The sequence below is a fragment of the Anolis carolinensis genome, chromosome 4 (assembly GCF_035594765.1).
Source record: "Anolis carolinensis isolate JA03-04 chromosome 4, rAnoCar3.1.pri, whole genome shotgun sequence".
Classification (NCBI taxonomy): Eukaryota; Metazoa; Chordata; class Lepidosauria; order Squamata; family Dactyloidae; genus Anolis; species Anolis carolinensis.
This window is the reverse complement of record NC_085844.1, coordinates 129,928,470-129,944,358: the sequence shown is the minus strand read 5'-3', so window position 1 is coordinate 129,944,358 and position 15,889 is coordinate 129,928,470. Positions and strand designations below refer to the sequence as shown.

At 39.1% G+C, this 15,889-nt stretch overlaps 1 protein-coding gene across 3 annotated transcripts in view; it reads left to right on the top strand.

Moving 5' to 3' along the window:
- Positions 1 to 869: 869 nt before the first annotated feature.
- The window catches only part of uap1 (UDP-N-acetylglucosamine pyrophosphorylase 1), a 24,464-nt gene continuing 9,444 nt past the window's right edge, over positions 870 to 15,889 (top strand). For 2 of the 3 annotated variants that reach the window (XM_003225447.4, XM_008117811.3), the window contains exons 1-5: positions 870 to 1,022; positions 6,893 to 7,186; positions 11,037 to 11,241; positions 14,142 to 14,317; positions 15,079 to 15,251. In XM_003225447.4, the coding sequence (XP_003225495.1) occupies positions 6,895 to 7,186; positions 11,037 to 11,241; positions 14,142 to 14,317; positions 15,079 to 15,251 (846 nt within the window). In that variant the 5' untranslated portion in view covers positions 870 to 1,022; positions 6,893 to 6,894. Of the gene's footprint in view, positions 1,023 to 5,020; positions 5,107 to 6,892; positions 7,187 to 11,036; positions 11,242 to 14,141; positions 14,318 to 15,078; positions 15,252 to 15,889 lie in introns of those variants that run through there. The other variant, XM_008117813.3, reaches the window with a different exon arrangement.

Genomic DNA, 15,889 nt, shown 5'->3' with positions numbered 1-15,889 from the left:
TATATACAATGTATTATAATATTAGTATAGTATAATATTATATATCATTATATCATTAAATTGAATCCAGAGACTTCATAGTGTTAACCTGAGTTAGAATACAAAGAGATATAGTAGCACCTTTGAGACTAAGGATTGATCTACACCAGTGATTCTCAAGCTGTGGGTCCCCAGATGTTTTGGCCTACAACCCCTAGAAATCCCGGCCAGTTTACCAGCTATTAGTATTTCTGGGAGTTGAAGGCCAAAACATCTGGGGACCCACAGCTTGAGTACCACTGATCTACAATGACATATATCTGAGGATCTGATCCCAGGTTTTCTTCTTTAAACCGGATTATATGAGTCTACACTGCCAGATAATCTGGGATAAACAGAAAACATGGGATCAGATCCTGGGATATAGGGCCTGCCTGGAAGGGCCCTGACTCTGCACTGCCACATAACCCGGTTCAAAGCAGATAATCCGGATTTTATATGGCAGTGAAGAAGGAACCTCTGTATTCTCACCTGCAAGCTTTCCCCCTCTCCGTCCTGTACTTTCTGATTTTAAAGGTATGTCCCAATACATATTTATATTCTGTCTATGAGGTCCTTAGAACTATAAGAAATGCAAAAATAAATATTCACAGCTAATAACGCATTCCTGATTTGCCCCCTGATTTGTGGGGTGTGCCATTTCCCTTTTTTAGATGCGAAAAAAAAGTCGATGACGTGTCAAGGAGGGTGACGTCAGTGGCGGGGACGCGTCAGTGCAGTTGCCATGGCAGCAACGCCCGCCCTCCTGCCTTCTACCTCGCGCAAGAAGCGCTGCGTGACGTGGCAGCCGTCCAAGCGGCGCTTGCGTGGAAGAGGACGGCGTTGGGGATCCGCCCCTTGTCGTCATTGGTCAGCTTGGTGGGAGGGGCGGGGCGTCGAAGGAGCCCTCATCTAGGTTGGCAGGAGGAGGAAGAAGAGCATCAACGTGCTCCAGCTGTGAGGCTGAACAGGAGTGGTCGCCGTCTTCCTAAAGCCACTTGATGGTGAGCAGATTCTTCCCAAAATATAGGAGGGAAGGCTTTGGCAAAAGCGGGGCAGCTGTAAAACATTGACAGTACTTGTGCTAAGATGAGCTATGCTAGGAATGCTATATAAAGCAGTGGTTCTTAACCTTTGGGTCCTCAGATGTTTTGGCCTTCAACTCCCAGAAACCCTAACAGCTGGTAGACTGGTAGGGATTTCTGGGAGTTGTAGGCCAAAACACTTGGGGACCCACAGTTTGAGAAACAATGGGCTAGAGTGGCCTTACTGCTTCTCTCCTGGTATAGTGCCTAATGATATCTAGTCCTATTGCAATTCAGGAAGCCACTGTTTAAGCTTGAAGGGTTTTATTAGCAACTAGCTGAGGTTGGTAATTTGTAATCCTATGTCTGTGAAAAGGTTTTTGGATTTGATGAATGGGCCCATGAATACATGCATAAGGATGTGGGTGAACTACAACTCCCATCATGCCAGGTTAACCCCCTCAAACCTCATCAGTTATCAATTATAACAATAATACAGTAGAGTCTCACTTATCCAAGCTAAACGGGCCAGCAGAACCTTGGGTAAGCGAATATCTTGGATAATGAGGGATTAAGGAAAAGCCTATTAAACGTCAAATTAGGTTATGATTTTACAAATTAAGCACCAAAAATTTGACAGAAAAAGTAGTTCAATATGCAGTAATGTTATGTTGTAATTACTGTATTTATGAATTTAGCACCAAAATGAGCCTCCGATAGCCTAGGGGATAAAAGCCTTGTGACTTGAAGGTTGGGTTGCTGACCTGAAGGCTGCCAGGTTCGAATCCCACCCAGGGAGAGCGCGGATGAGCTCCCTCTATCAGCTCCAGCTCCATGCGGGGACATGAGAAGAAGCCTCCCACAAGGATGGTAAAACATCTGGGCGTCCCCTGGGCAACGTCCTTGCAGACGGCCAATTCTCTCACTCCAGAAGTAACTCCGTTTGCTCCTGACACGAAAAAAAAGCACCAAAATATCACAATATATTGAAAACATTGACTACAAAAATGCCTTGGATAATCCAGAACCTTGGATAAGCAAGTCTTCGCTAAGTGAGACTCTACTGTAATATCAAATAATAATACTTACAGTTGCTTATGTTGGGTACGTGTGCCATGTTTGGTCCAGATCTATCATCAGTAGGGTTCAGAGTGCTCTCTAGGTGTGGGATGAACTACAACTTCCATCACACTCCAAACCCCTCCATTGCACTATGTAACGAAATTTTAAAAAGTTCTGTTCCTGGTTTGAAAGTGTTATGTCTTGTTTAAATGTGCTGTACTTACTTTGAAAGTCCTCATTCTACTCCAGAAACTTTGTTTTTGTGGCTGCCACAAATTATGGCTCATTCTACACTGCCATATAATCCAGGTTATCAAAGTAGATAATCCACATTATCTGCTTTGAACTGGATTATATGAGTCTACACTGCCATATAACCCAATTCAAATTAAATAATCTGGATTTTATATGACAGCATAGGGCTCTTCCACACAGACCTATATCCCAGAATATCAAGGCAGAAAATCCCACATTATCTGAGTGTGGACTCAGATAACGCAGTCCAAAGCAAATATTGTAGGATTTTCTGCCTTGATATTCTGAGATATAGGGCTGTGTGGAAAGGCCCATAGAAGGGGCCTAATTTGAATTGGTTAAGACTCTGCAAGATATTCATTGAAAAACAATAGCAAGATGTTCAGCCAAAACAAAGTTTTTGCAGTTTGGCAAACTTTTTCCATGTTTTTGTGATTGAACCAATTAGGAAATGACATTTATAACCCAGGAACTAAAATCATGTTACATAGTGTTCTTTTCTGTTGGTCAAGGGTGGTCTATGTACCAAGTGTGGTCCAGATCTGTTGTCGGTGGGGGTCACAGGGCTCCCTGGAAGTGGGAACAATAGGAAATTGCTCTGAGTCTCCTTGGAGAGAGAGAGCGGTCTATAAATAAAGTTGTTATTATTATTATTATTATTATTATTATTATTATTATTATTATTATTATTATTACAAACCTACACCACCCACATAAGTAAAGGTAAAGGTTTCCCCTGACGTTAAGTCCAGTCATGTCTGACTCTGGGGGTTGGTGCTCATCTCCATTTCTAAGCCGAAGAGCTGGCGTTGTCCGTAGACACCTCCAAGGTCATGTGGCTGGCATGACTGCATGGAGCGCCGTTACCTTCCCACTGGAGTGATACCTATTGATCTGCTCACATTGGCATGTTTTCGAACTGCTAGGTTGACAGAAGCTGGAGCACACTCTACTCCCGGGATTTGAACCTGGGACCTTTCGGTCTGCAAGTTCAGCAGCTCAGTGCTTTAACACACTTTGCCACTGGGGATCCACCACCCACATACATACATTAAATTGTTTTTTTTAAATGCTTATTTACATGCTATTCTATGGTTTGGTTTTTGTTATATGTGTTCTTGGATTTGTACTGTTTAGGATGTTGGAAGCCGATTTGGGTCCCTTGGTGGAAAAAAGCGGGATACAATTAAAGATTTATTACTGGGTTGCTGTGAGTTTTCCGGGCTGTATGGCCATGTTCCAGGAGCATTCTCTCCTGATGTTTTCGCCTGCATCTCTGGCAGGCATTCTCAGAGGTTGTGACCTCACAACCTTAAGAACTTTGTTCTTAAATTGAAATTGTATTTAAGCCAGAACAGGTACATTTTTAAGTGTAACTCCAGATAGATAGATAAATAAATAGCATAGGGAAGGGTTAACACCCCTGTGGGATTTGTTTTGCTGTCTGTGTCCTTGTTCAGGAGATTTCACCTCACCTTCTAACCCAGTAATAATTGGATTTTGACAAAATTGGCTTGTTGTGGAAACAATTTGGTGAGAAAGCTTTCAGGAGTGAATTTCCCTTCTGAGGGGTAGATTTCTCTCACTTCCTATTATTTCACTCTCGTTCTTATCTAGGAGTCATTTGTAAGCCAGATGTTTGTAACTCAGGGACTGCCTGTACAACAAAACAGAGAAAACATGAGAACCTGGCCCACAGCCCCCACCCACCATATTAAAAACACAGTCACAAAAGTAAAAACCATATGGGAAGCAGAAGCTGATGAAAGAGGAAAATAATACTACCTATTTTTACATTATGGTTTCATTTCATATTGTTAGTTTTGGATGAAAAGTTTACCGAAACAAGTTGAAATATTTTTGTGTGTGTTGTAGGAACCTATTCTCTTCAGTCCATTTTATTTCTGTCCTTGGTACCAAAGCTCTTATTGTAAAAGTGCTTAGGATTCTTATTTAGCTATTTGGGTCTATGGATTGTAATAAGGCTTGTTGTTGTTGTTGGTTGGCTGAGGTAATTGCTCTGTTGCAATTTTTAGACATAAGGGAATGAATAGCTCCTGATAGATTATTGTGAGCCAGTTGTTTGTCTGCTATGGTCCACAGACCCCCTGCTGGTCTGCAATGTTCTGGCAGAGAAACAGCAAAGGCTCAGAAGTTGCTCAGCCCAGATCTTCTCTGGTGCAGGGCCGCTGCGTGACAGGAGATAAGGCAAAGGCTGGCTGGGCTTGCACATTGTCTGTCATGAGGCCACTCCGCGATGCGGGCCAAGCATCTGAGCACCTCTGCAGCTGCTGGTGAGGGTTGGGTGCTTCCTTGGCATGCATGCAACTCTTGCCAGGAATTGTGGATTTTTTTCAAATTGACTTTACAGTTGTGAAAAGGATATCAACATCACCACCCCGACTGAGAAATAAATAGACACGTTTTCCCGGAAAAGTGGCAGTGAGATTCCTTTCAGTCTATCAGCCCAGCCCTATTCTGCTGCGGCCAGCATCCAGCAACGTGCACTGGGAGCATCCAAGGAAAGACACACAATAGATGAGAAATTGGGGGGTGGGGATCTATTATACAGGGCAGCTGCCAAGATAGGAAGCTCTTAACAAGAAACCCAACCATCTCTCCTATTTTTCCTGTCACTTTTTCAGGGCTGTAATCTTCAGTAATATTGGTGTCATTATTCCCTTCCATACCTGCCTTTGCTTTGATCTGGGGAGAGGCAACCAATCTTAGATCCGTCCCTCCTCAGGTAGCTCTCACTCTGTAAGGTGTGTGTTTTGTGTGTGTGACACCATGAGTTACTGCATGCGATGTAACACCAACCCGAGTGACACCACTGACTATTATGTGCTGGGTGATTGTTGCCCAATGGGGCAACAATTAAAGATATAAAGTATAGTTTTTGTTAACTGCTTATGTGCTGGCCCAGCCAATCGTTGCCTTGGTTCATTTCACAGTCTTCCCTGTTGTTGTTAATGTTATTTTAAATCTGTATGGAGTAACTCCCATAAAAATATTATAATAGAATAGAAGTGTGTGCATTTCATTATTTCTCCCTTCTTTCTAAATTTGAAAAGCCTTGATGAGCTAAAGTTGCACTTTTGTATTGAAAAGGGGTCTCCGATAAAGTAAAGTTTAAAAACCACTACTTTGATGTTGATGATGATGATTGATGATGATGATGATGATGATGATGATGATGATAACTTTATTTTTGTACTCCGCCTCCATCTCCCTGAAGGGACTCGGAGAAGCTTACATATGGCACAAGGTGCCTAAAATAACTCATAAAATAAACAGAGAGTACAATACAAAATAAAACCATGAGTATATAAAAACAACAATTTGAACTCAGAACAGCACCTAATAACCTATAGTGTCATCTACTTTAAGCAATGCTTATGTTAGTTATTACTTTGGGGCTCAGATTGAGCAGATGTTTATAGAAATGTATGGGTAGTTGACTAAACTGCAGCTCTGTATACCCTGTGAATGAATAGCTCTAAGAATTATTACAGAATTAACATAAATAGAAGGATCTGTCTCACCAGATGTGAGGTGCTTTCCAGTGTTTGTCTATGTATCTTACTAGTCAGTCTGTTTTTCTATGTCAGCTTAGAGTACATAAACAATATACCCATTGTTGCATGGTTTAACATAGGCCTCTTCCATGCAGCTGTATAAAATCCACATTGAACTGGATTATATGTCAGAGTGAACTCAGATAACTGAGGGCCCTTTCACACAGCCATGTAACCCAGAATATCAAGGCAGAAAATCCCACAATATCTGTTTTGAACTGGGTTATCTGAGTCCACACTGCCATATATTCCAGTTCAAAGCAGATAATCTGTGATTTTATTCAGATGTGTGGAAGGGGCCCCAGTTCAAAGCCGATATTGTGGATTATCTATTCTGGGTTATATGGCTGGGTGGAAGGGTCCATAGTCAGAAACAATGATAAAGCCCCATTCTACCCCTTAGTATGTATTTACCATTGGAAATGTAAGTTCGCATCCCTGTGCCTTTTTGCTGATTTACCTGTCAAATACTTCAGTTGTGCCACACTATACCTCTTAGGGGCCTTCCATCTAGCCATATAACCCAGAATATCAAGGCAGATAATCCACAATATCAGCTTTGAACTAGGTTATCTGAGTCCCCACTGCCATATAACCCAATTCAATGTGGATTTTATACAGCTGTGAGGTAGGGATCTCAGTTTAAGGCAACTTGTGGCCCTCAAGAACTCCATTGAATGTATGGAGCTGTAGTTCAGTAACATCTGGATGGCCATAGGTTGCTCACTCTTGTAGGTACAGTTAAATGAGACAAGAAAAACAAAAGGAGTGGGAATGCATTGCAACTTGCTTTAAATGTATGTGTTGTTTACATCAGTTTTGCTTTATGCAAAATAAATACGTACATACATGTTAGTGAGTGATCAAGGTCACTATCGGCGGAAATGCCTTGTTAGTCCAGGCACAACATCTTTCTGTGAATCTTATGAATCATAATTTTCTTAATTTCTACAGAAATGAATGGAGACAACAGCATACAAGTGCTCCAGCACCGGCTGGCTGCAGCGGGGCAAAGCCACTTACTTCAGTTTTGGGATGAGTTGAGTGCAGCAGAACAGCAAGACTTATATGTGGAGTTGAATGCTATGGACTTTGAGGAGTTGCGCCACGCTTTCCAAAAGGCCATGATGGGTGGCAGCCATTTACCAAAGGAGGAGAACATGGACGACAAGATGGAATCTGTGCCTCAGGAGGTGCTAGGAAGCACAACTCGAGACCAAGTTCATCTGCCAGCGTGGGAAGAGGAAGGTACTCAATGTGATTCTACTTGATGCATAGGATAGTTTTAGAGAAATAGTTCTGATCCCCTAAGTAATATAATTTCTACAAACAGAGAGCACAGTAATTGGCTTACTTCTCTGAATTGGGAGGTATAGGCTGATGCTACAGGAAAGCCCATCCATGATTACTTCAAGCCCACTTCTTCATGGCTACTTTTTAAATCCACTTTTTACATGTATTGTAATGGAAGAATAGGTCATGACTAAAGCTCATTAATTACTATGAATTGGCAGATTACCATATCCTTACCAAGCAATATGGAAATTCACATTACCAAACTGTATGTTTTAATTTATGCTACAGAATGCCTATTTAATAGCAATAGATAAAGTATGTGGTACTGAATTACAGTCTGATGCCAAATTTGCCTGTTATTTGTAAATAACAATATGTAACACAATTTTGTTCCTGGGTTATAAATGTCATTTTCTAATTGATTCTATCATTAAAAACATGGAAAAGGTTTATTAAACTCAAAAACTTTGTTTTTGCGGGATATCCTGCAGTACATTTTGATATCGTTTTTCAATAAATATCTCACTGAGTCTCAACTAATTCAACATAGTTTGTGGCAGCCACAAAAATGAAGTTTCTGGAGTATAACAACTACTTTCAAAGTAAGTACCACACAATTAAACAGGAATAACACTTTAAAACCAGGAACAAAAAAAATCAGATTTTGTTACATCGTGTAATTGTTGATTGGCATAGCATTGTCTATGGGCTATTATGGTAGTTGCTTGCTGAATTCTTTGAAATAGTTGTCTGTGGTGGCTGTTACTGGGGAATAAGCCATTTTTCAAAAGTTTAGCTTTATCTTTTTATGCCGTGTAAATTGTTCTTCTGCCTCTTCACCTATAAGTAAATGTGTAACCTAATGGTTAAAAGTTTCAGGCATGTTTCCAAGGAGGAAGTAATCCAGGAAGCATTTTACCCCTAGAGTCTACAGAACATTCCATTACGTGTACATAAATATTATCTGGGGAAACATTTTGAACATCATACAATAAGACAGGAAATTTTGTTCTGCAATATTGATTTCTTTTGTTGTCATGGACTTTCACATGCTTCTTCAAAATTAAAATCCTGTACAACCTAACATTATTTATATGTTTAGATCCCTTAGGTAATTAGACAACAAAAAGTAAATAAAGGCTGATTAGGGGGCAGTAATTGTTTGGATCCTTTTTTCAGCTTTTATCCATCGTATAATTATGGACCTTGTTTCCAAAAGCAACCCAATCCTTCTGAACAAATCTTTACAGAAACTGAAAAAAGGTGCTGTGGATATGTACCATTTTGCTATAAAATGCAATTTTCCAAGCCCTATAGTGTTTTGAAACATTTTGATAGTTTTGATCTGTACATCATACTCCTAGCCAACAATGTGCTGCCCCCTATATTTTTCAATATTTTTCAATATTTTTTATTTGGTATCTTTTGGAGACAAACTCCACAATTGTGAAAATAAGCACACATTGTGCAATACTTTCTAAGTTTTCAGTTTTAATATACTGCGTATTTTGTCTAATTTGGGGGCTATGCTTGCATAATCTAAGTTTCTACAATACAGGGTTACTGGCTGATGCAATCAGGCTGGAAGGCAGCTAAAGATTCCAATCATATCTGAATTGATATCTTATTTAAATTCTCTGTTTTGATTGAATGAGATAAATCGGCTAGCACTGAAATCTTTTAGTTGGTTGGCTAAACCAAGGCTTGTGATAGTGTAAAACAGAAGCCTTTTGAGCAACATCGCCTCCAGTCTTTTTCTCGGCAAAGCTGAGAGGAAGAAACAAGCTTGTTTTCTGCTGCCCTGGAGACTAGGATGTGGAACAATGGTTTTAAACTACAGGAAAGGAGATTCCACCTGAATATTAGGAAGAACTTCCTCACTGTGAGAGCTGTTAGGCAGTGGAACTCTCTGCCGCGAAGTGAGGTGGAGGCTCCTTCATTGGAGGCTTTTAAGCAGAGGCTGGATGGCCATCTGTCGAGGGTGCTTTGAATGCGATTTTCTGCTTCTTAGCAGGGGATTGGACTGGATGGCCCATGAGGTCTCGTCCAACTCTATGATTCTATGATTCTAGCTTGCTGCTGTACAAATCAGTACAGTAGCTATAAACTGAACTCATTGGAGTGGTAAAATGCATTCTTTCCTTGATGAAGCTAGATATAATACCAAAAAAATCCCACATTGAAACAATTGTAAACAGACATACTAGTAGGAGAACTGTAATATTTTGACATATAATTCTAAAAGAGGTGAAAGTCTTATAAGAATGTGCCTAGACCCATGCAAGGCTTGCGTAAGCTGCACTGCTGAGGACAGTGGGATTATCTATATTATTAGTGAAGAATAAATATTACTGGTGGTATAAAGCTATAACTTGTTCTTTACTATCCTGATAGATCAAGGATTGGTAATACTAAAGGGGAATACTGAATGGTGACTATTAGATAGGACTGGGTTTTAGAACTTTGGGAGTCTAGGTGATCAATATGACAAATCTCCCAAAATCTGAAGATTCAGACCAACTGTTATAAGACAAATAACCTGCAATCTTCTTAACAGTATAAGGTGGAGAGACCATGCCTATATCAATATACTGTCTTAGACTATTGCCTGAGAGTGGACATAATAGCCACGTTTAAATATTTGAAAGGGTGGCACACTGAGGCTTGTTTTCTGTTGCCCTTGAGACTAGATACAGAGCAATGAATTCAAATTGCAGGTTAAAGAGATTCCACCTGAACATTAGGAAGAACTTCAGGATGGTAAGAGCTGTTCAGCAGTGGAATATGCTGCCTCAGAGTGTGATGGAGTCTCTACTTCTGGAGGTTTTTAAGCAGAGCCTGCCTGGCCAACTATTAGGAGTGTTTTGATTGTGTGTTCTTGCATAACAAAATGGGACTGGTGGCTAACCCTTATAGTCTTGTCCAACTCTGGGATTCTGGGATTTTCCGAATTATATCTATTATAACTGTTGTCATGTGAGCTGGGGACTTTTTATTTGGATAATCAGGAAACAGCCAGTTGATATACCCTGCATCTGAAATGCATTGTTTCTTTATGTTTGTTTCTGTACTGTCTTTTCTAAAAAGATGTTTGAAAAATCACATGCTTCCCTCTTTTCTCTTTATTGGACTCCATGTAACAGTCTCTAGCCTTCTTGCTTGACTTTGGCCTATCCTAAGTTTGCATGTTATCCAAGCTGACAATTTTTTTCCAAAGCAAGAGCCAGGCATGAGTTTGTGATTTATGCCAAGGCTGTGACATATAACACCAAACTGTGGCCCTACAATCAGAAAAATAAATCATGTAGAATATGCTTTTAATGTGCTTCTTTATGGTACATGTTTTAATTTGTGGTATTTAGAAAAGTGGTCAGAATGAAAGAGCTATGTTATGTTTTTTACAGTGATGGAAAAATAGTTTTTAAAACATGCCTACATATCTGTACAACTGTTAAATTTTTCCATTCCTGAACGAAACACGTGAGTCTCAGGAATCCAACTAGAATTTAGATGTACCATTCTTTTTGTGTAAAACAATGTTAAGATTTTTTTCATTGTTCTCGGCTTAATGTGGGAATGAAAACAACCTTTAGTAGTGAGGCAGTGATCTCACAAGGAAATTGAACACGGATAAAAATATCATTTTATATTTCAAGAGCAGAGGTTATTTTTAGTATTTTCCCAGGCACCTGAAAAACAATTGTGTGTAACTTAGTAGTTTGCCACTTTCATGACTGGATTCATTCGAACTATTTTTGGACTCAGGGTCAGAATTCACTTTTATCTTTTTCATTTGATTTAGGTCTCCGACAGATTTCTCAGAGCAAAGTTGCTGTCCTTCTCTTAGCCGGGGGACAAGGAACAAGGCTAGGTGTTTCTTATCCCAAAGGAATGTATGATGTAGGCCTGCCATCCCATAAAACCCTCTTTCAGATTCAAGCAGAACGAATCTTGAAACTACAACAGTTGGCTGAAAAGCGGCATGGCCTCAAATGTGTCATTCCATGGTAAGAATCTTGGATATCCTTTTAATCAGTGCCATTTAGTAGTGTTTATATAAGAATATCTGATCAGTTTTGTCTTTGTTTGTTCAGTTTCACAAGCATTTATAGTTAGGAATTTGTAACTACGGAAATTCATAGGAAGTCAGAAAATGAGATTGGTGCAGAATTCAGCAGTTTAATCTCAGGTCCTCTTTTGCTGTTCACAAATTTCTTACAGAAAAAATCATGTTTGTACACATATGCTTAAAAGTGTATATGTAGATGACATCCAAGATGACATCTCAAGGTAACCATGCAAGATAGTAAAATAATACAGATGAAATCATATCTGTCTTGTACAAGTGTATGTGTGTGCACACGCATGCTAAACTACAACTCCCAGGCAACTGAGGCATCGCCACCGACTATTAAACCCCTTCGGCTGGATCCTACCGGTTAACTCCGATCAGTCGACACCTGCATCTGCTCTTCTGCTTTGCCGCGTTGACTCGCATACACACACACAAGCACACACACAGCGAGAGAGAGAGAGAGAATGAGCGAGATTGAATTTCAGCTCCCTGACATTGAACACACAGCCTTCTTATAGACTGCTCATTTTAATTACCTGGAAGATACAATGGAGATAAACGGGAGTCTAAGACTCCTTCTACACTGCCATATAATCCAGATTATCAAAGCAGATAGTCCACATTATCTGCTTTGAATTGGGTTATATGAGTCTACACTGCCATATAATCCAGATCACATCAGGTGGATTTTACCTGGCAGTGTAGAAGGGGCTTAAGAGTGTTTCTACACTGTTGAATTAATGCAGTTTGACACCTCTCTAACTGCCACAGCTCAATGCTGTGAAGGTCTGGGATTTGTATTTTCATGCGGCGCCAGCACTCTTTGGCAAAGGAGGCTAAAGACCTTTTATAGCTACAACTCCCAGGATTCCGTAGTACAGAGCCATGTCATTAATTCAACAGTATTTCTAAATTAAATTAAATTGTTTTAATTTGATTTGGATACCGGCTTTTGTTCGTGTTTTATGTTTAGTTTTTACTGCTTGTTGTATTGTATGTGGCATTTGATTCTGCCATTGTGTAAAACCTCTCTGGGTCGCCCTGGGGGAGAAGAGCAGTATATAAATTAAATAATAAATAAATAAATAAATATTACTAGGCTCTTCAGCTGTGGAAATAAAAAGATGTAGAGATTTGAGCTTATCACTAATATTCCACCAGTTTATGGTAGTAGAGACACAAACAGTATAATGGAATGCATAGTTCTTATATTTTAAATGCTGTAAGATTAAAACACATAGGCCTTGCAGAATCATCCTTCTGTGCTTCTGCAAGAGGTGCTGTTCTGGCTATAATGTGTGCGGAAATGTAATGACCCTCCTCCAAGAGAAGACAGGAATAATTTTTTTCTTGTTTTTGTGATGGTAGAATTTTTAGCATTCAAAACTGATCTCAGAGGAGCAGCAGTGATGGCTTTGCTGGTCACCTTGGTGGATGACCTACACCAAGAATTGGACAGGGAAGTGTGTTATTGTCAGTTCTGTTGGGCCTCTTAGGAGCTTCCAAACATCATTGCCTATAATATGCTTCTGGGCTGCCTTGGGGTGGGACTTGGCTATCTTCTTCATGGAGGAGTGAGTCCACAAGGTAGGGCTGGGGAACTCACGTTCAATGTGTTGACTGTTGACCTATGGGATCCATCAAAATTCTATTTCATTCCCCATCCTATTTAATACAGTATGACCTTGTATCTGCATGACTGGTACCTGTGGTTTGATGTGCACAAAAATAGGTTATCTTTAGGCATTTTCTCAGTTCTCCAGTGTGATTCTATGGTATACTTCTACCAGAAGTTGACCATAAAGTCACGCTGGAGGATTTTCTATGCCACCAAAGCACAATTCTTCTGGAAATCATTAAATAGAATTCATCTGCAACTTTCTATTTCCACAGGATTGTATTCCTCGCAGATATGGAGTTTGTACTGTGTATATATGTGTATGTGTGTACATATTTACTCAAGTCTAATGCGCCATCAAATATAATGTGCACCTCAATTTTCAAAACCCTTAAACCCAAAAAAGTATTTACCATATTACATGACTCTAATGCACACCCTAATTTTGGGAAGGTAATTTTGTCTAAAAAGGTGAGCATTAGAATTGAGATATATATATATATATATCAATTCTAATGCTCACCTTTTTAGACAAAATTACCTTCCCAAAATTAGGGTGTGCATTAGAGTATATATATATGTGGATGGCTGAGAGGGGTTGTCCAGAATGTTGGAGTGCAGTGCCATCATTATGTGGATGACATCCAACTTACTACTCCTTTCGCATCTCAATCCAAGGAGGCTTTCTTGATCCTAAACTGGCATCTGCCATTACTAGCAGACTGGATGAGGTTAAACAAATCAAAACCTAATCCAGATAAGACAGAATGGCTCCTAGTCAGTCAAAAGGCAGATCAGGAGATGGGGGCTGGGAGTTTGGTGGAGCTCAGCTTTAAATCTGGAGGCTCAAGTTTCTGCAGTGGACATGAGTGCTTTTGCATATTCAGAACTTGTGCAGCAATTGCACCATAGTTGTGAATGAAGGATGCATTGTCAAACCAGGTTATCAGGTTCTCAATTTCCTACAAGATTTATTTCTTGCACTAATGTGAGAATTTGACTTGCCTTCACATTTTGGATGTCATGTCCAATAGAGTTCTTCGGTATCTATATTTTCAGAGTCCATAAAACTGAAGTCAAGAAGCATGTATAAATGGTTTTATGTTTCTTTGAGGACAGGCTCTTTTGGATGTTTAGCTGTGGGGAAGGGTAACAGTCTGTATGTCTTATAAAAAATTGCATGCTGTGAACTATATTGCTCTCATGCTGAACAGGTACATCATGACAAGTGGCAGAACCATGGAACTGACCAAAGAGTTCTTCCAGAAGCACAAATACTTTGGTTTAAAGAAGGAGAATGTAGTGTTCTTCCAGCAGGGAATGCTTCCTGCTATGGACTTTGATGGGAAAATTCTTTTGGAGGAAAAAGGCAAAGTTTCAATGGCACCAGGTACTACAATCTATAACAGCCGTTTTCAAAGATGTCATGGCAATTATCGCTTCTCTACTTTGGCAACTTTCTCTTCCTTTCCCGTTGATTTAAGTGAATGAGCCAATAACACTGGACTCAAGCAATCATTACAAGTCTGATTTTGTTAATCATCAATTTTTCCAATTATTTTTATTGTATTTTCAAATAAAAACAAACACAATAATTAAAATAGATTCAAAATAATCTGGTACAAAATATCCCCACTCCCTTACCCTCATCCCTACCAACTAAGACTAACAACCAAACTATCTCCATCTTTTAAAAATAAAATAGAAAATAGAAAATTAAGAAAAACATAATACTGGACTCAAGCAAGCATCGCAAGTCTGATTTTGTTAATCATCAATTTTTCCAATTATTTTTATTGTATTTTCAAATAAAAACAAACACAATAATTAAAATAGATTCAAAATAATCTGGTACAAAATATCCCCACTCCCTTACTCTCATCCCTACCAACTAAGACTAACAACCAAACTATCTCCACCTTTAAAAATAAAATAGAAAATAGAAAATTAAGAAAAACATTAAACTCTAAAAGCAATGTCAGCTATTAAACTATTACACTGAATTAAGACATTTTAGGATTTTTATTGATAAATATTCAATGTGGTGACTTATTGTGATGGGTGATGACAAAAAAGTTAAAAATAGATGTAACTAAATAAAAAAAATATCTGATGCATTTAAATATTTCCTCTTCTCAACCTTTCTTAAAGATGGCAATGGTGGGCTGTATCGAGCCTTGGGAGCTCATCATATTGTGGAGGACATGGAACAGCGAGGTATTGGCAGCATTCATGTTTACTGCGTAGACAATATTTTGGTAAAAGTAGCTGATCCTTCTTTTATTGGATTCTGCATACAGAAAGGAGCAGATTGTGGAGCAAAGGTAATTGATCTTTGTACAGACAGCAGAGAATAAATAGATTTTTCACCTCTTTTTAGACATTATGTTTGGTCAACTGTGTGACTTTGGAGGTTAGCTATATAAAGAGGGAGTGCGCCGGAGTGTAAGAAATATTAAATAAACAGTGGATGTATACAGAAACTCAGTAGTGAGTTGTGAAGTCCTTTCTTCAGCTTTTGTTCCAGTCACAAACTTGCTAGGAAACCTTAAGTACACTTTCTCAATGGCTCTAGCCACTTCCTGTAGTGAATATATAGTAATGATAATATCCCCCTTCCCATTTATTGTGATAATATATGTGAAACATCTGGAAAACTTAGAAGTGTTTTTCTCATGCTTCTTCTTTGAAAAATATCTGGGAATTCTTGACGGTTAAAGTAGGAATATGCAGGTGTTTTTATTTTCATGTATCAGTAATGATTTATTTTAATTATCAAATAAAATTCATCAACCTTTTTCATTTTGCTGCAGTTCTCTGTTGTATAACGAAGGGGGTTAGTCAGAGTTGAAAAGGATCCATATTTATGAAGGTAGAGAAACATTAAGCAACTATCTGACAAATTTCTTTAGTTTCTTGGCTGAAGCATGGCACCCCCATTGTGTTAAAACAGAAAGAGCTA